Below are 25,656 nucleotides of genomic sequence, written 5' to 3'. Positions count from 1 at the left end.
GGACAGTCAGAGGGTTAGAGCAACATTGGTTTCTAAAAGAAAACCACGAATAATCGTGGTTTCAAGTTGCATGCATACCATTTATTTTGCGGCCTATTGAGAGTTTTTTATAGACTAATGTAAATGTGTTTCAATTGGCTTCAAAAATCTCTGTCTGCATTTATCTACACTGTAGATTCTACAGTATAAATGCATATTATATATGTGATATGTATGAAAAGCTTCTTCTTCAGTTCACTAAATCCCTGAAGCCATCTAAAGGAATCAGGACAGATGTTAAATAAATAAATAAATAAATCTGCAGCCTCTGCTTTGAGAAGCGCTGCGCTCAATCGCAGTGCGATTACGCACCACCACCACCAGTGCTTACCTTCATTTGATTACATGTAAACAACAACGACAGGCTCCTGCAAAACAACCACACAACTCTACACCTTTTACTCTCAGCTCTGTTGTGGTCTCCACCAAGTCCTGAGGGGAATATCTGTCTCTTAAGCTGCTGAATGCTCCACTCTGTTCATCAGCTAGTTGATAACGTTGTCTGGGTTTATCAAAGCTCTTTTCCCTGAAAACAGCTGTCTGCTGCTGGAGACCAGGTGGAGACTGAATCAGACATCAAAGTCGAGGGCTGTGAGAGCAAAACAATGAGCTGAAACACACTACATGGCTCCCTGGAGCTGAGGGGACCTGCAGAGTTTGTGATGATTCTCTGTGGATCCATTGTTCATATATAAATACTGATTGCATATTGCAAAATTAGGCCAATATTACGTAACATTGTGAGAGTCATGATTGCCTATCACAGAGTATTTTCCAGATCTTGAAAGATAAGATGAAAATCAACATTTCTAAACATTTTCATTATTGAAATAACACATACAGATACAAACAGAGTGCAATCTAATTTGATCAAAACCAGTCGTTTACCAACTTACTATATATACGTAGTTGGTATGCTTTGTACTTAGAGCAACATTTCTTTAGGGCTGCACCAAATTATCATTTTTATTATCAATTAAGAACTTTCACCACTAAATTAAGTAATTGTTAGGCCACTAACTGTATGAATCGTAATTTTCCAGAGCCCAAGTTTTCTTCGACCAACACTAAATAATGATATTTATTTGGGAAGCTGACAACAGCTACTTGTCAGTTTTCCTTCATAAATTACAAGAACCAGAGATAAGGCAAGATAAAGCTGTGAAAATAGTTTAAATATAGCGTACACTTAAACAGATATAGATTTCTGAAGGTGCCTAAAATACGTATTGCTTTACCTCCATGCTGCTGCTTCAACTGTGTGCTGACCGCCATCTACTGTAGGAAATACACTCACTATGGAAAACTACGTCATACAACCCCACTTCAAATCACCCAAATTATCCCGTTGAGTGATTTTCTGTCTATCGACTAATCAATTCATAGTTTCAAAACGCAACCTTGCAAACACACAGGCTGCCCGCACAGAAACAATTTTAACAGTCAAAGCTGTAAAACACATTCTGATTGATTTCCAAAGTCCAAACAAGCCTATAATGGATGTCTGCCAATATACTAATGCATTAATAAACATCTGCCTGATCTCAGCTCCACAGTAAATGCTCAGGTCACTTTATTGGAAGATCGACTGAGATACGCGTGTGTGAGTGTGAGTGTGATACCGACACAGTCCCTGTGGATCCGCTTTAGTCGACAGCGAAGTGAAGCCAGTCCTGCAGACATCAGCACAAGGAGCACAACATCATTAAGGAGTGACCTTTGACCTCTCCGCTTCCTTAAACGGAGGTTGCCGACCAGAGCAGGCAGTCGAGGCGCCCTCGCCGCTCCATCCCCCCTCTCTGCTTGCTCTGCAACCGCAGCCCTTTCCTCCCCCTCTTTGCTCCCTCTTTTATCCTCTCATCAACGCTCGGTTCCTCCCTTCACATCTCCTCGTGAGAAACAAACAACCCTCACATGAGAGTGCAGCCATCTCTTCCTCACATTCCACGCCGGCGTTACTGACTCGCGATGGACGGACGGACGGACGGAGCAATAAACGGGCCGCTTTTCATCACATGAAAGGATTTTTCATCACATGAAAGGATTTTTCCGGAGATGTGGCGAGAAAAGGCAGACGGGAGACGGACGAGGGGGTTGACGGTGACTGGTTGAGGGCGGGTTTGAGGCCCGAGTCGCCCCCTCTTCTGTTCATACACCTCCGCTGAGACGGGTTTGGCGGTGGCACGCTGAAGCTGGCCGCCCAGCAGCCGTGAAAAAGATCCTTTTTCCAGCCTGTGAGGTCTCATTAACAGCCTGTAATCCCATCACGGCTGATGCTAATAGATTATGATGCTGCCTCCGCATAACAAAAGCAGCGGGTCTAATCCTTCTTCCCCCCTCTGTGTTACGGATTCATCCCTCAGCCTCTAAACACAACCTCTGCATCCTCATTTTGTATCACAGCAGCGCTCATTCTGATGATCACATTCTAGAGTAAATTAAACACTTCATACTTCAATATAAATACCCAAAGCAAACGCCATGGGAATAAGTTTCCATTGCCCGTCTTTAAGCTAATTCTGTGAATTAAGTACCAGAAAAATCAAGGTACTTCATCACATGGACGCATGAATCCTGTAAATTGAATATTGCCATTGTCACTAACTCTGCTGATTTGCAGAATTGCTCACAGCGGTCTAACACAACCAGAGATGTTAAAAGGAAAGCTACCTTGCTATAACAGTATCAAATCATCTCTGACAGTTTACAAATGTGTGTCATCTCACAGTGCATGTCATCATATCGCATTAAAAGTAAATACTGGAGCATTTCTTATGGTTTTGCCGGCCGTAGAAGTTCCCTACACATGTGGCGTAGCTATGATAAAGCATGTTCGTCTATCTTTACCTCAGGTCTGTTCATTTACAATGTCTGCACGCAACAGTAAAAATAGTCATGTTGGGCAAGCGGAATGGAAAGCAATTGAACTGATTGGCAGTTTTATGAGAAAGCAGTCATCACGAAGGTTCGGTTTAGAGGAGGGAATGTATTGAATGGCTGATCATCGGCAAGTCCAAGCTTGACTTTATGGCTCTTCACGGCACGTTAGACAGTTTGAAAATGAGAATGATATCATGCAGAGGACGATAAAGCGTGCACCGGAATTTAGTTCAAAGCCGTGAGGAAATTAGAGTTGATAGAGGGGAATAATGTTAGTTGGAGGAGTCTAATCGCTCAGCCCGTCGCTGGGTGTTTCTGCTGAACGGGTCCTGCAGCGGAACAAAATACAGCAGACTGAAGCGATCCCTTTGCCACCTTCAACCTCTATCTAAGAGTATCAGTGTCCGCCTTAACTGGCCTTATCATCCTAACATTAGTGAGTGAGCCAGTGTAGTGAGCAGCTGCAGCTGTCGGATGTGAGCCGGTGAGCTGCTGGATGGCACAGCTCGCAGCCAGACTGGAAAAACATGGCAGCAGGATGCCAAGAGTTTAGACGAGGCTCTGTTTCCACCCTCAGCGCGGACTGCCAGGAAGGAGGCAGTTTTATCTGGTCAGGAGGGAATGAGGAGAACAGCGTTGCACCAGACTGCAAACCAAATACCCAAAGCTGTAATACAATTTACAATAAGTTTGATTTGTTGTAAAAAAATAAAAATAAACGTTCTTTTTTTTTTGTCAACAGGAAATAGCGAATCAAACCATAAGTCAATTGTATTCAGTCTACAGGTGGAGACGGTTAGGTCACTTGTTTTTCTCTGTGCAATTGGAGCTCCCAAGTCTCTGCTCGGCATTGTGGTAATCAGGGCTGGATGTAATTTAAAAGACGCCTGAACACCAGTACTCGTTTAACATTGAAGCGTTTCAATTGTTGTTTTTCTATTTCACAAAATAAACCCAACTTCCTAAATGTGTCAGTGTCATCATGAACACATTTGCCTCCCTTTAGTGGTTGAATATGTGAGAGGATGAGGGAGAAGTGACTCACATCCAGCATCCCCATTAATCTAAATTATCACAGTGGATGCAGCACAATAGGCTGAATGGGAGACACACGCCAACTAGTTATTGAGAACGCACCGGGGAGCCATTCACACAAGTCGACAGCGTCTTTCTTTTTAAAGCAACACTGTGGAATATGTCGGGGATTTTTAAGGTTTTATACACAGCTCAAGGTTGTTTTTTCTATGACAAAAATAATTCTTAATTTAAGGTCAACTTACTCGCTTTCCACAACCTCTAATATTTAATATATTGTATGAAAAGGCTTCTCTAAACAAAACCTTTTTTTTAATATATATATATAGCATATAGCAAGACAAGTTATTCTCCATACTCTTTTCTGTTTATTTTTTTTTATCATGTTTCTCTAAATAGTAGCGAGTATTTCTAGAGTCAAAAACCAAAAACCCTGGGCAAAAACAGAAGCACGACTCAAAACCGAGGGAGGTGGCAACCGCTGTCAGCCAGACTCCTGTAAATACTGACACACACTTGCATCAGCAAAACACACACACACACACACACACACACACACCCACCCAGAGCCTCACTGGAGGGAAGCCAAAAGGTTGTCAAATTGTATTTTTCTTCATAGTTTCCGTTAATGAAATTCACTCCATTTCGGTAGGAACCAGTCGGAAACACGACAGGGTTATTTGACAATGAGAAAGATATGCAATAACACCTGCCTGATCCTTCACCATTATACTGTCATTTGTCTTCAGACCAGCTCCAGTTCTCTGTGTTGCTGTCACGTTATTTTGTCAACACGCTGTGGGTGAACGAGCCTTAAACAAGCCATTGTTGCTGGACAACTGGACGACATTGTTCAAAGCTCTAGGTGGAGAAGCATGGTGGGGGGGGGGGGGGGGGGGGCATAGCTGCAGGGCACCACTCACCTTGGGTGGTTTGAAGGGGTAGTCTGGTGTGAAGGCGATGTCCAGGAAAAACACTCCCCCCTCGTACACGGAGCCTGGAGGGCCCAGGATGGTCGACCTCCACTCGTAGATGTTGTCTCCTTTGGGACCGGCACTAGAATAAAACAAATAAAATAAAAAGGAGAAATTTAATCTCCCAGCAGAGGTTTAGAGAGGAAAAAAAACACTCTAATCGCGTAACTCAATTTTCTCCTCAGCAGCACGGCAGTGAATAAATAAAGTGTGTGATTATCAGCTGTTAAATCAGCCGCACAAAGCTGCCGTTTAAAGTTCTTATCCATGGGAAGATTACGCAACAATACTACGGCGTATATGTAACAAAGGCTGCGAGCCGGGAGAAATGACGAGTATGATCAATGTCATGTGGAGGACTGATCCGTCTGGGATGTGCCGGCAAGCGTGAAACACACACCAACAACCAACACACACACACACACACACGCACACAAACAAACAGGAAGGTGTTGAGCAGCAGCAAGCGGCTGTTTCCTAACTGTTCATCAGCGCTCCACCGTTGGGCAGCTGGCTGTCGCCGAGCTCCATTGTTGTCTCGATTTTACGCAACAAACACACACACACACACAAAAACACACACAGCTGTGAGAGAAGGGAGGCACTAATCCAATTCCAGTTTCTATTGGAATTAGGCCAGATGCCCCTGTCGGTTTCTTGTATTACTTTTACTTTCATCATTTACACACACACACACACACACACACACACACACACACACACACACACACACACACTCAGAAAGAGAGAGAGAGATAGAGAGAGAGGGAGCATGTGTGAGGCACATAAATGTAAGATGAGATGTGAGTGGAGTTGTTCATGTGAAACAGCAGCCTGTTGTAAAGCACCGGGGCCACCGCAGTCCTATTTCTTGTCAACGTGTGTCTGGACACAGAGAGGAATTATGGGAGCGGGCCGGGGAAAAGGATGCCGACACGTTCTCCCGGATGGATAAAAATAGTCCGGAGAGCGGCCGTTCTCTGGGGCCGACGGGGGACAAGAGGGCCGATAAATCGCTCCGCAGGCCGGCCGTGGCCTGACGTGACACCGATGTCATGTCGAAAGAGAAATCTATGTTTCTGTGTCAAGTAGCTTCTCTAAATGCCAATGATTGTAGAGCAGTGCTGCCATATTTGGTGAAACCACAATGTGGCGCCTTTATTGATCTTTTGATCTATTCTCTCTATTTACTTTGGCACTAAGTTTGAATACGTCAAACAAGCACATCCATTTTTAAAACACACCAAACTTCGACCCACAACTTTGAAGCATGTAGAGACATTTTTTTAACCGTCTTCTGTGCCCCATATCTTGGATAAACTAAGCTTTTGTTCTTGAAAAGCGCTACATGGATAAAGAGTATTATTAATAGTATTATTATAAATAGTTTAAGTGGAGAGTTAAGATGATTTTAAATGGTTTAACTGCTCTTTTAAAGGCTTTTATTACACAGACAAGGATAACATGGAACCGCTTTTATTACAGTGATTATTGCTTTTATGATTTCCTCTATTATGCCTCATGTTACCTTATGCAACAAACCACCAAGTTAGGTTTGTTACACAGGCCTGGTTCATTTCAATGAATATCAGCACATTACAGCAACTGTTGGTAATCCACAAACTACCAGTGTCGGTCTTGAAAAACCTGCCATTAGTCAAATCCTATTGCAAGGGAGACGTTTAGGCCTCTTAAAGGTTGGCCAACCACTGATTTTTCTCTCCACTTGCGTTCCCACAGACAGTTCAGTCGGCAGCATCTGGAAATGTTTAGAGCTTTGCCAGCACCACCCTCCTTTTTTAATGTTCCTGCAGCCTGGTACAATCTGCGCTGATGGGAGGACAGATTTGCGATGCAGGAGAGAAGGATCTATATTTTTTACCACCTCCCTTGGCGTGTCAGAATGATGGAGGAGACAGACCTCCAAACTTCACCTCAGGGCGTGCTCTCTTACCAACTTGCAACTCGGCTTGTCTTTATGTTCAATTGCTATGGGAGTTATCTTTAAGAAGCTGCTTCAGTTATACCAAAACTCGAGCTGGGGGGAAAACGGTGCGGCTCATAATGAAGGCTAAATAACAATGATGGATCCCGCTATTTCCCACGGTGTCAATTTCCACCCTATAAGCCATTAATAACGACCCCGGAGCGCCGAGCGCAGCCCGCTGGAGGAGCGATTGAGACAAGGCTGTTTCTGTGTCCTTTAGCTCCCTCGCTATGGTGGATTCTTTATACAGCCTGGAACTGAGCACATCAACTGAAAAATGTAGATGGTACCTTCTGAAGCGATTCTTTATTTTTACCGAAGAAGGTTGTTTTGCAAAAACAAAAACAAAGAAAAATCGATGAACATTTCCGAAATAGCCAGAAGCATGCTGTGCTCCTACCCCATCCCACACATTCATCATGCTAACAGTTAGGAGTCAGATTGGATTGATGAGCGATCGTAGTTTTCCTTGTTGCAAAATTGCAGTAACCGGCCAACCGCCGACTGACTTCCGTTGCTCCTTAAGCAGTGTTATTATGGAAAGGATGCTATGCAAACGGGGGTTTACCACGGTTTTGCACTCTCACATTGCTGAAGTCTTGGAAACACACCTGCAGCTGAGATAGTTGGATGTCCTAACATCTTCTTTGTCAAAATTAAAACGGTAGTTGGAAGGAAGATGTTATGTTATCGTTGGGCAGAAACAACAGGAGTCTCCGCAGTGACTGCTTACGGCTGCTGAAACATAGAGCTTATATTTGAAATCCAATATTATCTTACTCTCACTATTGACTGCTGTGCCATGCAACACTCCTCGGATCACACAACCCCACCACCTCAGACTATCTTTTACCGTTCCTCCCTTCCACCGCTTTTGTAGTTCTTGCTGAAAACTATTTTTACTCAGGCAGGGCACAAACACGCGCACACACAAACACGCACACACAAACACAACATAAAATACAAGCACTTTCACTGGCGTATCCTCGGCCATGCAGGGCCGCAGAGAAAAAACTCGGAGCCACTCTGCAGTCTTTTTTCAGCACAGATATGCTGAATGTGACTAATGTTTGAACCGAGTGGGTGTTTGTCAGTTGTGGCTGAGATGCGAACCGTAATGTAACAACTTGTTTGGACATCACAGAGAAACAGCAGAATATTAAGACGCTTATTACTACAGAGATGTCAGATTACCTTTTTAAACCTTTATTTAGCGAGGAAGAGTCGAGTGAGCTCTGTGCTCTTTTCACAGCAGCTCCCTGCTGCACATTCACACACATTCAGACGTACACAATCACAGCCTTGTACTGCAGCGGCGGCAGCTGGGGGGCTCAATGCCCCACTCAAGGGCACCTCCACGGCGGTTGTTAAGGGAGCACAGAGCGCTTTTCTTCACACACAGTTTTCCCCACCAGTTTGGGGATTTGATGAAATGTTTGGGGATTTGAAATGGTAACCATCTGTAACGTCAAGGCTGCTGCTGATTCCAGATTGTTAACTCAGTGGCAACACAAAAGCTCATGCGGGACGAATCCGTACTTTCTATAAATAATTGACATGCAGTTTCCTTGAAACTACCCAACTTTAAAGTGAGAACATGAAGCATAAAAAGTATTTTGTATAAATCGATGTGTGCTATAACCTGCTGGATTTAATATGCGCCTCTACATTATTTCTGTTGATGTTTTTGCCCTTTCTATGGAGGCATGCTTTGTCCCCTTTGCACTAGTACCAGACAGTGTTGTCCAGCTCAACTCTGATTGATTCACACCCTCAATCATGCACATCCCACCTCATCTGGGTGACGAACATGTTTGCGTCTATAGCTCGTTCTGCAATGGTGTCTTGACAATGCCTCGTGATGACCTCCGTTAGATCAAAAATGTTGCTCGGTTGAAATTGCGAGGAGCCATCAGTACAATCTTTTGTCAGATTTGTGCCTTTCATCCTTTGGGGAAGATCAATCCATCTGTAAAAATGACATCAGGTGTAAAAATCATTTACCTAAACATGATCTCACAGATCAACTCCGCTGCTGTGCTGCTGTGTTATGAATTTCAACCCAGCATGAGGAATGGTCAACATCAGCAACACAACAACAGGAAGGAGATGTTACATTTTTTCACTGACTAAGTGTTTTTTCGAAAAAATGAAGACGCCTGTTGTTTTTTGAATTTCCTGAATTACATCGACAGTTGAATACAATCGCTGCCGCACAAAAAAGATCGAGAGAAAGTGAGAGAGACAGACATCTGGGACAGACTCCAGCTCTGTGAAGCCACAACGATAAACACTGTTAAAATCTCTGTGTCATGTCCAGACCAGTGGAGCCGCATTCCACTGCCGCAAACCCACTCAGTGATGCTCGCAGCGGGAGGGGGGGGCAGCACAAACAAGACCGTTTGCAGTTCAAACAGAGTGCTCAAACACACACAGGAGCTAGAAGGCAAACTGATGAGCAAATGTATTCATGCGTTCATCGTCCCCCCCCAAAGGGCATTGATCGCTCGCTGTCTTCAAAGATCTCTCATAGGACACACAGCGCTTTCTCCTAATCCTCATCTCTAGTCTGCGATTGAGCACTTTGGCAAATGGTTGGTTATTGAGGATATGAAAGGGTCAGTTTAATGATGGTAGTTTGCACCAAAGAATAGAAATCAGATATGTATCAATCAATCATGTCCACCTGTTATAAGATGGACACAATCAAGTTTGAATGGCTGCCATCTTTATGTACAACTAATCAATTCTACACTGGTTGGCATTGGGAAGACGGAATCAACCGATTCTGAAGAGACAGCATCGTCCTTGGTTTCCATCGATCTAACTGCTGTTTCATGGGCGTTTTCATCCTTTCACATATCAAATTTTGGGCAAACACAAAATCCTTGCAATGTTTTTTTCGCCAGACAAGCAGCATGAATCCAAAGATGCAATGCTGGCCAGAAGTCCAACACTTTGATCCACACTACAATACGGATTGGTATTAGGTTGAGTAAAAACCTTCGTGATTCCCAGAGAGAACGTATCCTAATGACTTGAGTAACTCTCTGACGTGTCTAGCGCCACCATCAGGTTGATGTGATTGGATTTGCTTAAAAAGTCTTGGTAAGTGGTTAATTTCGAATAACTTCGGCAATGACTTTTCCTGCAGCGCCACCAACAGGTGAACATTTCACCCTGTCCAATACTTTGCTTTATAACCAAATACCAGCAAAACGAATGACGTTTCTATCAGCCTCAGCTGTACTTTGTGTTTAGTGCAAATGTTAGCATGCTAACACGCTATACAAAGATAAACATGGTAAACCATGACCAATTCAAATGTTTGTATTGAGGATGATATTTGAGTCACAGAAGGCAAAGTACAAAATCCAGTTACCATCTCTGTTTGGGGCCAAGTTTGTTTTTTTTGCGACATAATAAAAAGGTATTTACGGATTATGGAAATGTTTTTAAAAATCAAAAGACTTCAAATTAAAAACAATAACTTACATTAACTGTGGCTTGAATTCTGTCAGCTTGAAGGATACGGTAGTAACAAAAAACACCAGTTATTGGCCAATTGTTTCCGAAAATCGGTTGCATCCTTCAAAGACCTCCAACTACTGAGCACCATAGATATACTATAAGGTATGCACACAAGTTATTATCTTATGTGCACAAGATCCATATCTTGTGTGCACAAGATAATAAACTGTGTGCCATAAATATGATCTTTTTAGGACTTTGTACACAAGAGTCATACCAATACTGCAGGAAAGGATTTCCAAAAGTCATGCAGGAATATTATGTACAAAAATGACTGATTTCTTAAAATTTTTGGCATGAAATCAGCTAAAATAAAAGCAGCAAAAGCAGCTCCACAAAGCCTACAAACCCTTGATAAGAACCGCTGTGGTTTCAGCTGAGAGCACCAGTCTCTTGAGTAAGCAGCGTCTCTGTGACCTCTGTGCTCAATGTGGCATCATTTATCATTTCCCTCAGTAGGTGTTTCAATGATTGCATTAGCTAATCAATTCAGCTAATGAGGGTGAGTGACAAAGAGGAGCCCTGACTGTCCATCTCTGTCAAGTCACATACACTAACAGTTTAAAAGCTCGGGGGTTGCAGGGGATTTAGGGATGGCTGCACACAAATACATCTGCAAAACCTTTTTTCTTACAATTACTTTGTCATCACTCTAGCTGGTCGTGGACGGTGAGAAGCAAATGTGAAAGTAGTGAAGATTGGAAACGTACAGTAACAAAATACTTGCTAAGTACGTAGGCACTTTATGATGCTGTAAACATTTTAAATATGCATGATAAAAAAACTCTTAAGCGGTAGTAACAAACACATTAGTTGTTTGTTTTTACAGAACTTAATTATTTTCCTAAATTTCTATTATGTCTAAACCCGATCTTCCAAATAACCTTTGTCCTTTAAGTGTGAAATAAATCTAACAGAGTTCTCAGTGTGTCTGCTTACAGTGTCTTTGATGCCTTTAACACCTCAACATCGACCAGCATAGTGTTAATATTGTTGAAACACCTCGGCTATGTTTCTACGCTCAAGGGCACTGTGCAAATGTCAGTGACTCACCAGGGAGTGTAGTAGAGAGAAGCTACACCACACAAATCTATCACAAACAGGCAAATATGAAACATGGCTCATATACAGAAAACCGGTCAGGAGAAAGTCAGAACCACTAACAGGAAGCAGAGAATGTAGTCATTTAGGTATTGTTCATAAGTGACTTGAGTCGGTTGTTTGAAAAGCAGTGTATATTACTCTAAGTGGATGTGTCTGACCATGTTAACAAATCATTCAATTCAATTCAATTTGAACCCTGAAATCACCCAACACAGGTTTTTATCCCAGTCCAAATGTTTGTTGGTAAAAACAAATCAGGATTACCTTTAATTAGGTTAAAATTTAATTAAACAATCCAAATACAAAAATGGTTTCAACTGTAAAAATATAAGAATATTTACATATATTATATATATATATATTTACGGGAAAAATATAATATATAATTTGCTGCTCAGTAAAACAGGAAATTTTACTCAATAATCGCAGTGAGATTAAATGAGGTCCTTGCCCTCACTCAGCATCCCCTGGCATGCAGACAGTTTTACCCTCTAACAGGGGACTGATTAGATTGTGATCGCATAGCACCCTTTGACATGAAGGGCAGAGGTGACTCATAAAGATGGCTAGATATTAATGTACGATGAGATTCAAAAAGACAAGCCAGCAGGACGTTGTCGGCCTCATCTCCTGTTTGCTGCAATAAAAGACAGGACCAAAGAGGAGAGGACAGCAGAGGATGAAAGCCGACTGGCAGCATTACCATCTACTTACTTTCCAGCCTGGAAGGCTAATCCCCCCACCCTTTCTAGATTACAAACTAACTGGATTAAAACCTGACAATGAATGATACAGCACTACACTGACTCAAAAACATTCCCACTACACACTCGAAGGGCCTTCAATGGCTTCAAAAACACATTTGATTTGAAACCATCTCTCCCAAAGGTCCATTATATCTATAATCTGATCTTTAAGACTTTAGATGCATTATTGTCTCTTGTCAGAGTGTTGGGGCTGTTGTAGTCAGGCGCTCCAAGCAGTTGGTTTGGTGCCTTGCTCAAGGGGACATCGGTAGTGCCCAGGAGGTGAACTGGAACTTTTCCAAGTACCAATCACTGCATTCCTGGTCCGAGCTTAACTCCACCGTCCACCAACCACCATCCGGTCCCCAAGTCCCTACGGACTGAGCTACTGCCCCACAGCTCCCAGCAATGAATAATTCAGTAGGATTATAGGTATTCCTCTTCTCTATCGGAGGAGAGTTGCATTCTTTTGTGTAAAACTGAAATACATAAAACGAAAAAGGGCTTTGCAAGGCTTACCTGGCATTTGTTGGCACCTATGCGACGCTCTGCCCCGGCACTGTACTCTCCATCTTATACCAAGCACAGTTCATATTGCTGGTTGCGTGAGGAAGGTCTGAGGGCCTCTGGATGCTTTGGATACATTTCTTGTTGGATAATCCAACAGCCTCTGATACCCCTCCACCACTCATTTCCAACCTTGGAATTGGGGAACCTCGGAGCTGGAGTTTTTTTGTAACTTTCCAAAACCAACAATCTGAGTTGAGGTGTGACTGGGTGCATCACTCAAATACCTTTGAGGAGGGATTGGCCGAACAGTGGCCGAAATTTGTAAGATTCATCACTTTTCATGACTACTAAGACAGGAAAACGACTTGGTGACAAAACAGCGAGGCAGTGTGACACCACCAGCAGGGAGTGTGTGGCCATTGGAATGTTGTTCCTTTAGATGTGGTTTGACAAGATTTCGTAAAGTGAGTTTCAAGGATGCTGATCCTTTTAGTCCTGAGTAGAACCCCAACCAACATTGGGCAACGGACCGGACAGTGTACGACACCTTATCAGGTGCATTTTTAATTGCTAATTAACGACAAAGCAATTAGTCTCCCCAAGGCTTTAAAAATACCTGCCAAATCTCATTAAGGAAAACTCACATGTCCTAGGTATTGACTAGTTATAGCAGGTATTATTAAGCTATAAATCTCTGGAGGCTGTTCCTTGCGGTTTAGCAGGATTTCAAAGCCTCATTAGCGATCACTAACCAGCATCCTCACAATGGTTCTTTTAATGAAGGGTAGACTCAAGGTCTCTGGGAATGATCCTTTCTAAAAGGCCCCCGAAAGAGGTGAACTGCTTAAACCCCCTCGAGATAAAAGCTCTTTTGATTCCTTTGTTGCTTTAGCTAAAAGGACTAAGTGTCGGCTTGCGCAGGCTTTTGTCCCCCTTCATTTGGTTCGGCTCTATATTGACAATGCACAAGTTCACTGGGAGCAGAGGCGACAAGAGCAGGCAACAGAAGGGCCGACTGGAGGAAGGTCAGCCCTGGTGAAACTCCAACACCCTCTAACCTTTGAATCAGCACTAAACCAATTTCCCTTTCCCATTGTCTTGAACATGTTGCCTAGCAACATGTCATCCCCGCAGTGACTTCGTGCATGTGTGTGTGTGTGTGTGTGTGTGTGTGTGTGTCTGCAAAAGGAATTTCCATGGAAACAACAACAGCAGTACAGGCAGACACAACTGCTGCACTCACCTGAAAACTGTTTAGCCAATGGAATAAAAAGAAAAAGACTAATAAATGAATTGTCTCACACATTCATCTTTGCTTATGGCTCATCATCTCCAAATAGGCCCTTCAGGGACAAATCAACAAACATTAAGCTATCAAATTAGCCAACAAGATCATATGAGAGGCATCAAGACACAGATTACTTTCTAAATGTTAGTGACAGCTCATGGGCACACATCAAATCTAACACACCGCCCGCGTGCTCGATCTAATGATGCCTCAAATGAGAAATGAGATTTGCATCAATATAGAGCAGTTGGAAATGAATTAGACCATTCAGACTTTGTGCATGATTTGCTTTGATGGCGAGCACCGACGGTGCTGTCATGGGAAAAAGCTCATCATCCCCAACTCAGGTGACTCACGCCTTATCTTTATAAAACACACGGACGTCCTGATGGGTCTTTCACAGAGGACGTGGATGGGTTAGTGCTCACTTGATGAAGTGCGACACTTGACTAGATGCTTAAAGGTGCAATGTGTAGTACCGGGCCACTTGCTCCAAAGCGAAGCAGCCTCCCATTGGTTGAGGACAAGGCAAATCATTTTCTTGCTTCTTCCACATTGAACTGAATCCAATAAAAAAAACGCACATGGACCATGGATGTATTACTAAAAAGCCATCGGTGCAGCTCTACTTCTACGTTCTCTGGACTGAGGGCAGAATGGCGCTACAGTGACTCACCACCGCCTCTCAAGGTACAAGTGGCATTACAAGAGAGCGTGTTATTTGTGCATAACATCAATACTGTTACTTCTTCACACTCTTTTGATTATGATAACCAAAGAATTTGGTCATCGAGTAGTTGGGGCTCCGTTGCAACGTCTACGTGGAGGCAGTAAACCAGCAAATGCCACGGCTTTTCTTGCTTGTATGATAAATTGCAGGAAATGTAATTTGTCTCTGGAGTAAACATTCGGAAAGTGACTTGGGCAGACTAACAATACAGCGGAGACAAGTGCTTAAGCAAACGCACGATTACAGGTTCTAATTTAAAAACAAACATACGAGGCGGAAATACCCTCCGTCTGTTTTCTCTCTGTGAACTGAACATTGACTTCATGGAAGAACAGTTGAATTGTATTGCATTGGACTTTACAGGTGTACATAGTAAAGTCTGTTTGTGTTGCCTGATGCAGCATAAGCTGCACGTGTGCCAGACCAGATCGCAGACTTTAATTGCTTTGTCAATGAAGGACGCATCTTTTATTTAAGTTTAGCCGTGCTGCTGGCTCTTTGAGGAAGGAGGGGGATTCTCCGGCTCCGTGTCTTCATTTTCTGTTAGTCGTTTTGTTCGCTTGGGTATTCGCTTCAGCTCCCACCCCCTCCCTCTCTTCCCTCATCCCATATGCGTCTCCAGCCTTGTTCTAACACAGTCTTCTGCAGACACACAGATGGGTTTTTACTCTTCCAATAAATCAGCTGGAAATGGGAGGAGGAAAGAATGTAGACCTACTTTTCAATACAGTAAATTGTACCCTTGTTTTTCTATTTTGAATCGGGAGTATGTCACTCCGAATTAAAAACAGCTGATAATGAATTACTTGCAGTGTGCACAGACATTTTACAGCATACTTTAGGAGATAGCTTTTTTTTTTAAACACAATTTCTTACACATTACACGTCATTCTTGACCTTGGAATCACATCCTTTACATATTTCAGAGTTTTGCTTTTCAAAAGGCCATCACTGCGTTGAATGACTCCCCGATGCTTTCTCAATAACTAGTCTCCCATACAGCCTATTATGCTGCATCCACAGTGATAATTTAAGTAAATGATAATGTTGGATTTGAGTAATTTCTCCCTCATCTTCTCACACATTCAACCACTAAAGGGAGGCAAATGTGTTAATGATAACCTTTACTGTTGCTGTAGCCATTAATGGCTCCCATCACAGTGCAGAAATGGTAATTCATTAACCCTCCTCCGTAGCTGCGAGGCATTACCGCCAATAAACAGAGAGAGAGAGAGAGAAATGATAAAATAAAGATGAGGAAAACATCAAAAGAGAATGGAGATTGGTTTGGCGATGTTTTGCTTGGTGAAGACACAAAGCTTAAGGTAATAAATCACTATATCAGTAACAGGTGGATGAATCAAGTTGGGAAAATGTGCACACCATAAATAACAGCGCTAACTTAACTCCTGGGCTAAATCACAGATGATGACGATCATCATCCGGTCAAAGATAGAGAGCTGGCGGACCCTGGCCGGACGCTCCGATTGGCCACTCTGCGTTGGAGGGGCGGGAGTTAGAAAAGGCTCAATTTGACAAAAGGTAATTTTTCATGAACCAAGACTGCTTCGATTTACTTAAGCACCATTTGCCCTGCGCAATCTAGTGCTGAATCTGGTTCTAATGAAATCTTCAACAAATAGGAAAGTCAGCACTGAGAGAATTTCAGGTCACTCCTCATGGCCTCAGTTTAGGTCCTTTAGAAAACCAGACCGGTGCCAGTGTGATGTGTGACGTTCCTTTCCCAGAAGAAAGGGCCTCTAAAAGGCCTCTTTCATCTTTTGTAAAATGTCTTAAGTCAAAGTGCTTTCATCCTCTTCTAAAATAAAATGCCACACCGGCGAGAGGACGGAGATTTGTGTGCAGTCGGCAGTGTCTCATCTCGACACGGAATAAAATCCAGCAGCTGCATCACAACAGCGAGCTCTGTGGAGAGGTGACGCCTCTGTTCAGAATTAATCCGGCGTTGCCTCCAGTGCCACCTCCACCTTTCATGCTCCACGCTACAAGCAATAAACGCTTTAAAGGAAAACGTTGAGACAGCGCTCGAGGTGAGAGTGCCTACACTTTAAATAATTCTGGAGAAGTCGAGGAGTGACGGGGAAGCCGGTGAACACAAATGCAGCTTGTTCTTTTACCTTCAGACAAAATGATATCCGACACTCACAGTGCATTTCTTGTGCTGTAGGACGAGCGGAGACATGAAGTCACTGCTACAGCCGCAGCCACTTTTGTCCAGTGTATGACACAATCCAAGCCGAGTCTGTGAGCTCAATCACCCAGATGGGGCCAATAAAAACACTATTTTCTTACCATATAACAATAAAAGAATTACATTCTGTTTAATGGCATGCCATTAAACATGTTTTTGCCCCATAAAGTACAAACTCTAGAGTATTAAAGAGGGTAGTCCAGTGTTTTAGGGTTGCACTTCCATGAAGTACAAGACACAGAATTTGGTCACAGTCGAAGCAGCAGATATCCTGACTTTTAGTCGTAATGCAACTCTATAGCGTTTGTCCCTGCCTGGTAAATGCCCACGTCTTTTTAAACTCCATGCCACAAGCTCACTTTCAACACTTTCTGTTACATGATGGCACCTCCATGACGTCATCAGGGTTACTTTCTCAAACTTAGGACGGCTCTGATAAACTGGAAATTGGTGGAGTGCCACTTTAAGAACAAAGAACAGGGTGGGCTTTGTGATCTCATCAGGCCGGGTTCAACGTAAGGCTGATGCGGTACAAAACTCTGCTATATTAAACCTGGAGTTCCCCCTCAAATTTCCCCTTATGTAATGCTAAAGAAAATCCACACTGTATGGCATCGTTGCTTAGCTATTCTGTAGACGTATCTGCTTGTTCTTACACTTCTTTGAAGTTACCACATGATGTGAAGTGACATGTATTTTAGGACCGAGGAAGACAATGTGGTACAGCCGAAAGCTCTAGAACAAGCGAGAGAGGGGATCTTGAGTAGAGACAAATTGAAAAAAGTGATTTTCATGATAAGAATAGTTGTCTTGTGCATTTTCTGCAGATCAGCCTGACATATATGAGACCTATTGGACACTTTGTGATCTTGACTTGCATTTCAAACAACGGTCTGTTGGTCTGAGAGTTCACAAAGCTAATATGAGCTCGGCAGTTGATGCTGGTCTCGCAAGGTTGTTGAAAAATGCTGCTGAATCATCTGCCAGGTGGTGACATAATCTACCTGTGACAACATATCAAAGTGATCGGCAGCTAGCGCATGCACGATAGACAGACTGTGCAGTCAAAATGTTGACACTGCTCCAGCAGAGTGGAGACAACAAAGGACGGGAATGAAACTTTCCAACCTCAGTTATATTCGCCTATGGGTCCGTGCATAAGAGTGCTTTCATATTGAACACGCCTGGTGTGGTGTCTGCGTTGGACAGCTTGATTCAATTCACTTAAGGATGATGGGAAAACTGTCAATACAAACTCAAGTGCACCAACAAAGAGGAATGTGCGATGATAGATGTTTTAGAATGAATTAAAAACTACAATTAAATTTACTGGATCCATGTGCTAAATATAGTAAGAACTCAGGCATTGAACTGACCAGCATGTGTGAAACTACAGGTGAAGTGTCAGTTTAAGTATTAGTTATTAACAGAGATGCAGCAATTGATCGGCTGCCGATCGAAACCAGCTGTTTTTCAGCTGATCGGACAATCGGTCTCATATTTTATTTGCCAGACACATACTGACACGTACTGACGGCGCATGATAGCTTTACACAGCAGGACAGATGGTAACATCACAGCACACACATTAACACAACATGTCGTTTGTGTGGAAGATAGAAGGCAGTGGAGTGAAGAGGACAAAGCTTGCATGTTGTCACCACTGCAAGTCCAAAATAAGCCGAGGAGGAACAAACCGACAGGTGTTATGCAAATAACGCTTAGGATAGCATTTAGAATTTTTGACGGTTCACACAAACTTTGCGACGGTTGAAAATATTTTATGGAACGGTGGTGACAAAAGTTAGTCTGAAGCCTTGCTGTCAATTATAGTTCTTTAAAAAAAAATCTGAATTGGCAAAAATCTGACTTAAAAAAGTTGAAGTTGAACTGTCAGTTGAAGGATAAAAATCAGTTGAAGACATTTGAATATCGGTTCAAGTGTAAGTAAATATGACAGTTGAACGGTTCGCTTATTGCTTTTTTTCAGTTGTGCGAGAGAGGACGACTTTGTCAGTGTTGTGATGCATAAATTGTCTCTGAAGTTTGGAAACTATAGGAGCAAGAAAAACACGTGCACTTTCTTTTTTCTCTCTCAAACTATAGCTGTGAAAGTGACCTAACACACATTGAAACGCTCACCCACCTCATCTTTTGTCAAACTCAGTGCTTTATACTGTCCTGTGATTTCATTAATCCCCATGCACTCCCCACTTGCGCACACTGTAATATACTTCTGATGCCTTGTGAGCACCACTTCAAGTAGAGTGTAGCTATTATTATCTATTCAAGATGAAGTCTAGGGATGAAGTCAAATAACGTTTCAATAATATATCAGTCTCCTCCCCGGGCCTCTCTACGAGGTCTGGCTCTGCCATTACATGGTCCTTAAGAGGGGCGCACACACACACACACACCAAGGTCACAGAGACCTGCAGACTCAGCTCGCTATAGCGAATAAATGTCCTGAGCTACTCGTTAGCCGTTCTTTTCAATATCCTATGCAGAGCTGACGGCAGGCCACTCTCACTAAAATGAACACATTCTCACCGGGGACGAAATGAAATGACTGTGGTAAACTGCAGAGTTACTGTGAAAAAGAGACACGTCGAGCAGTCTGGTGGGTGAGCAAGCAGAGCGCAGTCAAAACTGCAGCACTGTTACATTAGTATTATGAATCACACCGCGCGGCAAGCTCGTTGTGAAAGGAGAGGGCGCATCAAAAGGAAACACAGGGTGACCTCCCAGGCTAACCAAATAAAACAATCTCTCAGTGCCCTTCCCATAGTCATCATGGCAACATTGATTAGGTTGCACTCTGAACATTGATTTTATGTCACTCCTCTATTGTGATGGGCTCCAATAGACCGCAATCACTCACAGCCAGAAACATTCAGTCCGTCTATTATTCACTCCGGCCTTCGTCCTCCTCATCGCTCTCACCACCCTGAGCAGATGCATCGACTCTGAGCTGGGAATAAAAGGAACGTGTCTTTGGGAGACTTTTAAATTCCTAATACAAAAATGTGAGCATAAAGCCCTTTTCAGACATGCAACTTGTCACGTCTATCGGTAAAAGCCGCTGTTAAACATACGTCTCCCTTCATGATCTGATCTACTTCACACTTGGCGGGTGTGTAGCTGGGGACCCGAGGACCTGCGGTGTCAAAGATGCTGCAACGAAGTTGGACACACATTTAAAATAAAGGGGGGGGGGGGGGGGGGGGCTTCAGGGCTCTGCGTACTAAGTCGAGGATGTCGATCCCTTTTGCTGCTGGATGTACTAAAATTACAACAGAACTCTTCTTCACTTCTGGAGTCAATGAGCGTTGAGCAGTAACGCTGCAAGTCGCTGCACTCGTTCAAAGACAGAGACACAATGCTAGCACAGTGTTTGGCATCTGACATGCAAGAGGGAGCAGTGGTGCTGCCTGTTCTGTCGTAGGCTGCATCTGTGATGGATTATATAACAGTTTTTTTTTTGTTGTTGCAGGAAACTTATAGACCATTGTGAGTGTGAGGGAAGACTCACCAGTGGATGCCCAGATAAAAATTTCAATTAAATTCGACTTAATCGTTCATGAAATACAGAATTGTGCTCCAAATCATATACAGTCTCTAAGACGTTTGCATGGATGAAAGCAAAATTGTCATTGTGACTTTCATGGGAAATTGACTTGACTGACCTGTAAAATCACCCAGACATTTACAAATAAAGTGCATGTCTGAAAGGGGCTTGAGGGTAAAGACAGCTTGTAAGTGGTGCAGTCCTTTAACTCGCGCACAAAGGCCGAATACATTCCAGTTGAGTCAATGTGTGCAAATTAAATCGATACAAAAAACAGGCACAAGTCTAAGTGTTGCAGCTTTAAGTCTTAAGGGAGTATCAAGTCTGCAACATTGCAAGGTCTCATTTCATGCTAAAGAGCATGTATGCTCAGCCAACCTGTGTTAACAAAAGGTGAAATATTTTTAAATGGTAGCATTAGCATTGAACATCCTCGTCAATGCTTTCCTAAAGATGCCATTTATTACAGTACCAGCTAGAAATGCCTTCGTAACTAACGGGTTTTCATCTGACCTTACACTGAATCAAGCAATTGCACTTCTCAACAAAAGCTGTCAATGTGCTTGAACATGTCAATACTTTGTAGAAATGTAGAATGTAATTAGGCTGATTGTACATTATTATATATTTTAAAATATGCCTAGAATAACATGGAAATGATGGTGAAAATGAACCAAAATAAACTAAGTTTACAGTATATTGAGCTCAGGACTCATGTATCAAAATGAGGACGTACATGCATCAACATGTCATTTTGTGTACATCTTATATATCACAATCTGAGGCTCTTGGACACCAGACCCTGGTGTCCTCCCTTTCCCCCCTACGCCGTGGCAGCTGCTGGGGATTCGTCACCTGAATGAAATCAAAGCCCTGGCAGGAAGCTGATCCTCAGTGTGTGCGTGTGTGTGTGTGTTTGTGTGTGTGGTGGCTGCACAGGCCGGGTCTCGGCACGGCTGTCTGTGCGAAGCTTTTCTGCCAAAACAGTAATGAAACCTCACCGTAGCGGTTCTCTGCATTGGAACCATTTGTCCTGGTGCCAAGATTTGACTGTTTACCCACACATGAGGCCTCACCCCTGCAGGGAAGGGGTTACATGTGCTCACAGCGCAGTGGAGGAAAAAAAAAGATGAAGCATCCAGCGATGATTTACGCTGATCCATTAGCTCATCTTAAAACAGCATTAATGTCCCCCCCCCCCCCTGCTGAGCTGCCTTGAAAATAAAAGAGGAGACACCCCCCATTAAGAGCCAAGGCTTGAAGGTGATAGCTGTTGAAAGCTGACCACAAAAGGGCACATTAAGAATTCAACAGCTAGCGCAGCCACATCAGCTGGAAAACCGACTGAGCCATGCGCGGAGACAATTAACCCCCGTGATTTACCGCGCAAAGGATGATCAGGCGTGGTACGGGGAATCTGCCACTCCCCCCTTCTCCGTGGTCTCCTATGAAACACACTCTTTGATTAATGGTAGCTGGGGGGCCTTGCCAGTGCAGTGACTGGTGTCAGGACGGGCAGGCCGGTGGCGTGAATGGCTCCCAGAGGCTCCATCGTGCTGCATACTGGCGTGCAGGTGACCTACAGTCGGCTTGCCGCGGCACAACTACCTTGGAAACTCCAACTATCTTTGCGCCGAGCGCTTAATTAATCTTATCAAGGGCAGACGTGTGCGCAGCGAGGGCGGCCGAGTGAATGAAAATACTCTTTCGGTGGTTGATGATAAGAGCTACAGATATACCTTTCAGATGGGCAGCGAAGAGAGGGGATGATTTGGCACACAATCCCAGAGTGATAAAAAAAACCCCAAAAAAGACATCTTTCCCACGCCATGCCGCGGAGCTGCCTGCTGACTGAAACACATTATGGGCTGATTTTAAGGCGGCTGTGAAGTGTATGCTCCAGTGGAGTCTGTGGGAGCAGCTTGGCTCTTGCTGCGGTATTGATTCAGCAGCGCTGCAGTTTAGAGAAGCTTTGGCCGGGTATGAGAAATGGAAAATAAACAGAGGGAACCAAGTGGGAGCTGTGGGAGCTCCATGGGAGCAGACCAACAGACACTGAACCAGTTAAAGAATAAAGACTCATGGTTACACAGAAACTAGCCACTGCGCACGGTTTTAGAGAGACAATTTAATTCAAAAAGGTGTCCTTTAAGTTTTCAGTCCTTTTAATTTTCAGTCCATAATGGAAGTTTTTTTTCCTCTACTAGTCTGAAAGAAAACAAAACAATTTCCAGACAAGGCGTCCACACAGACGGGTCAGAAAATGGACAAAACTCTGAAATATTTCTTCAAGATTGTTTATGGATTGTTAAAAGGGAACATGTCAAAGATAAACTTAATACTATTCTGCCTATGTTGTATAATTAGTCTTTTTTTTGGCTCTGCAGGATCTTTGTCATGTCCGAGAAAGCCTGCTTTTCAAACTTGGGACATGGGTCAGGCTTGGAGAGTCATCTATATTTCCAGATCGCCCTGGTGACATTGTGTTTGGTTACCAACAAAACCATGCGATGGGGCATCTGGCGAGCGATACAGAAGTACCAGCTGCCGTACCACCAGAATGCAGAGCAGCTTCTTTCATCGGGCTGCGAGACTCCCAAACTTATCCTCAGCCGTCACTCTGTCAGAGATGCAGCTGTACATTCATACGCTCTCATGAAAAGGCAAACGCAGGGAGAGCAATGGAGACGACAGCGTGGTCTCAGAACAGAGTCATCGTGTTGTTAATAATATCCGTGCTCTTCCTTTTATGACAAGTCAAAATGTCTGCTAGGGGAGGGTCTAACGGAAATTGAGATATGTGAAGTGTAGGATCCAAGCTTAATGCTACAGGAGTACCCGTTTAACACAGTATCAGAAGTAAGGCTTGCTGAGCTTGTAGTAAGTGTAAGTGCTTAAATAGAGAGTCATGAATCCGTCTATCCAACTGCATTGAACGTTCTGTCCATTCAAACATATATTAAACTTAAATGGACAGCCCTCATGTATCTTGAAATTGAAATAAACAAGCTGTTGGAAAAAACAAACCAGTCAGTTGAACCTGACATCAATATCTGACCCTTGACCTGAAAAGAGAGGAAACAGAGACAACAACACTTCAGACCGTGCAGTGTATCTGCACACATTTCTGAGGCAGTTTCAGCCTCAGCGATGCACGATGGTGTGTGTAGCGCAGCTCACCTTATCTTCCCTCTCTCACAACTGGTTGGTTGAGTTAAGCTGCAACAACACAGGCAGATAAAGAGACGCCCAGGACTGTTTCTGCCAGCCGTCTGCTTTATCTCTGTGATGACAGGGAACTCTGGCTACTAACCAGCCCCCTCCCCCCCACACACACACACACACACACACACACACACACACACACACACACACACACACACACACACACACACACACACACACACACACACACACACACACACACACACACACACACACACACACACACACACACACACACACACACACACACACACACGACTCAGCCGCTCCTCTACCAATCACAAGGGCTTATGTTTAATTCCTCACATTTCGAAATATTAGGTTCTAAATTCTAAATTTTACAAATAGTCGAATGTTTAGCTTCGGAAAACTGATGTATTTGGACTTAGAGAGGCTACACAGAGTCAGTTTCAGTTACTACTATTAAACTTAACTTAAACTAACCAGTTTGGGTTTTACTGATACTTTACATCTGGATCCTGTTTGAGACTCATTATTTGGAATGTGATCCTTTTCACAGCGGCTTCTTACTCAGTCAGAGGTGTATTAAGGCTATAAAACTGCATTTACACAGTGATGAAACACTACAGCTGTCCAACTAAACCTAGACTGATTAAACGACAAAAAGCCTTTTTTTTTAACCCTTGAAATGAGGGTATCAAAGAAACACTACTTGTAAATTAAATGAATGAGTCAGTTCTTTCAGATCGGGGTATGTAGCTGGACTCGTGGAGAAACCATCATATCAGAAGTGGACGAGATGTCTGCGAGAGCCCCTTTCATAGAGGACCATTACGGCTGGATGTATCAGTCTAGACCTAATGGGTAATGCTCAGGAAGTCAAAGTGTGTTTCTGTGTATCAGACATGAATGAAGTTCCTCTTTAAGCGTAGGAGAGGAAGTGGTACATTTATGTGCGAGTGCAATTGTGTTTCTGTTTGAATAGATCGTGTGTGTGTGAGTGTGTGTGTGTGTGTGTGTGTGTATACACTGAACATGTAACTGAGACGGAGTGGCGCTGAAGGAGGATACTGCAGTACTCGCTCAACAGAACAGGACGGCATATCTAATGAGAGGCTAATCATTCATCCAACACAGAGACACGATGTGCATCGCTGATATACGCACAGTGATGATGACCTCATTCTCACACACACACACACACACACACACACACACACACACACACACACACACACACACACACACACACACACACACACACACACACACACACACACACACACACACACACACACACACACACACACAGGCTTAGTCAGCTGTAGCAAACTGCAGACAAGAGAGGGGAGGAAATGAGTGAGGATGGAGTCGCAGAAAAGCGGCAAGGAAGACGTGGTGTCAGTTATAGCATGTCAATTTATGGGCCTCTCTGACACATAGACAATAAACAAGGTTCTTAGGATTATTTTCACAAAGAAAGTCAGATCATAAGAGTATAGGGTTTTTAAGCAGGTCACAGAAAGAAAAAAAACAGACCACAAATACAATGTTTGCTGCACAGTTAGCGGAGCTGAAGACACAGAAGAATACTCCACTACCGCACACAAAACGTACAAGGGCACCCTCCTTTGTGGTTGACTCCAAAAACACCGCAGTAATATTCTAGACCAGCTGGTTAGGTCACATATGGGTCCTTTACGCAAACCCCACCTGCTGTCTAATGCTAAGTACAAGTGCAGTCACTGTAGTGGAATGTGTTGTTTTTCTTAAAATAAAAAACTGCAGAAGAAAACCTGTTTAAATAAATATAGATGCATGGATATGACCAGAATAACCATTAAAGCTGTTCGATCCACTGTCGAT

At 43.3% G+C, this 25,656-nt stretch overlaps 1 protein-coding gene across 4 annotated transcripts in view; it reads right to left on the bottom strand.

Moving 5' to 3' along the window:
* Window positions 1-25,656, bottom strand: part of LOC142972005 (ubiquitin-conjugating enzyme E2 E2-like) — a 51,276-nt gene that overhangs the window by 6,000 nt on the left and 19,620 nt on the right. Inside the window, exons 4-5 of one of the 4 annotated variants that reach the window (XR_012959429.1) lie at window positions 4,878-5,010; window positions 1,278-3,565 (exon numbers count right to left, since the gene is read on the bottom strand). Coding sequence is in view for 2 of the 4 variants with exons in the window: in XM_076112757.1 (XP_075968872.1) it covers window positions 4,878-5,010; window positions 8,708-8,862 (288 nt within the window). In the remaining 2 variants the exon portion in view is untranslated. Of the gene's footprint in view, window positions 1-1,277; window positions 3,566-4,877; window positions 5,011-8,707; window positions 8,864-25,656 lie in introns of those variants that run through there. The other 3 variants (XR_012959430.1, XM_076112757.1, XM_076112756.1) reach the window with 3 other exon arrangements.

Source organism: Anarhichas minor, unplaced genomic scaffold, assembly GCF_050575085.1.
Source record: "Anarhichas minor isolate MPS153535 unplaced genomic scaffold, ASM5057508v1 ptg000051l, whole genome shotgun sequence".
Lineage (NCBI taxonomy): Eukaryota > Metazoa > Chordata > Actinopteri > Perciformes > Anarhichadidae > Anarhichas > Anarhichas minor.
This window is presented reverse-complemented; position numbering and strand designations above follow the sequence as displayed.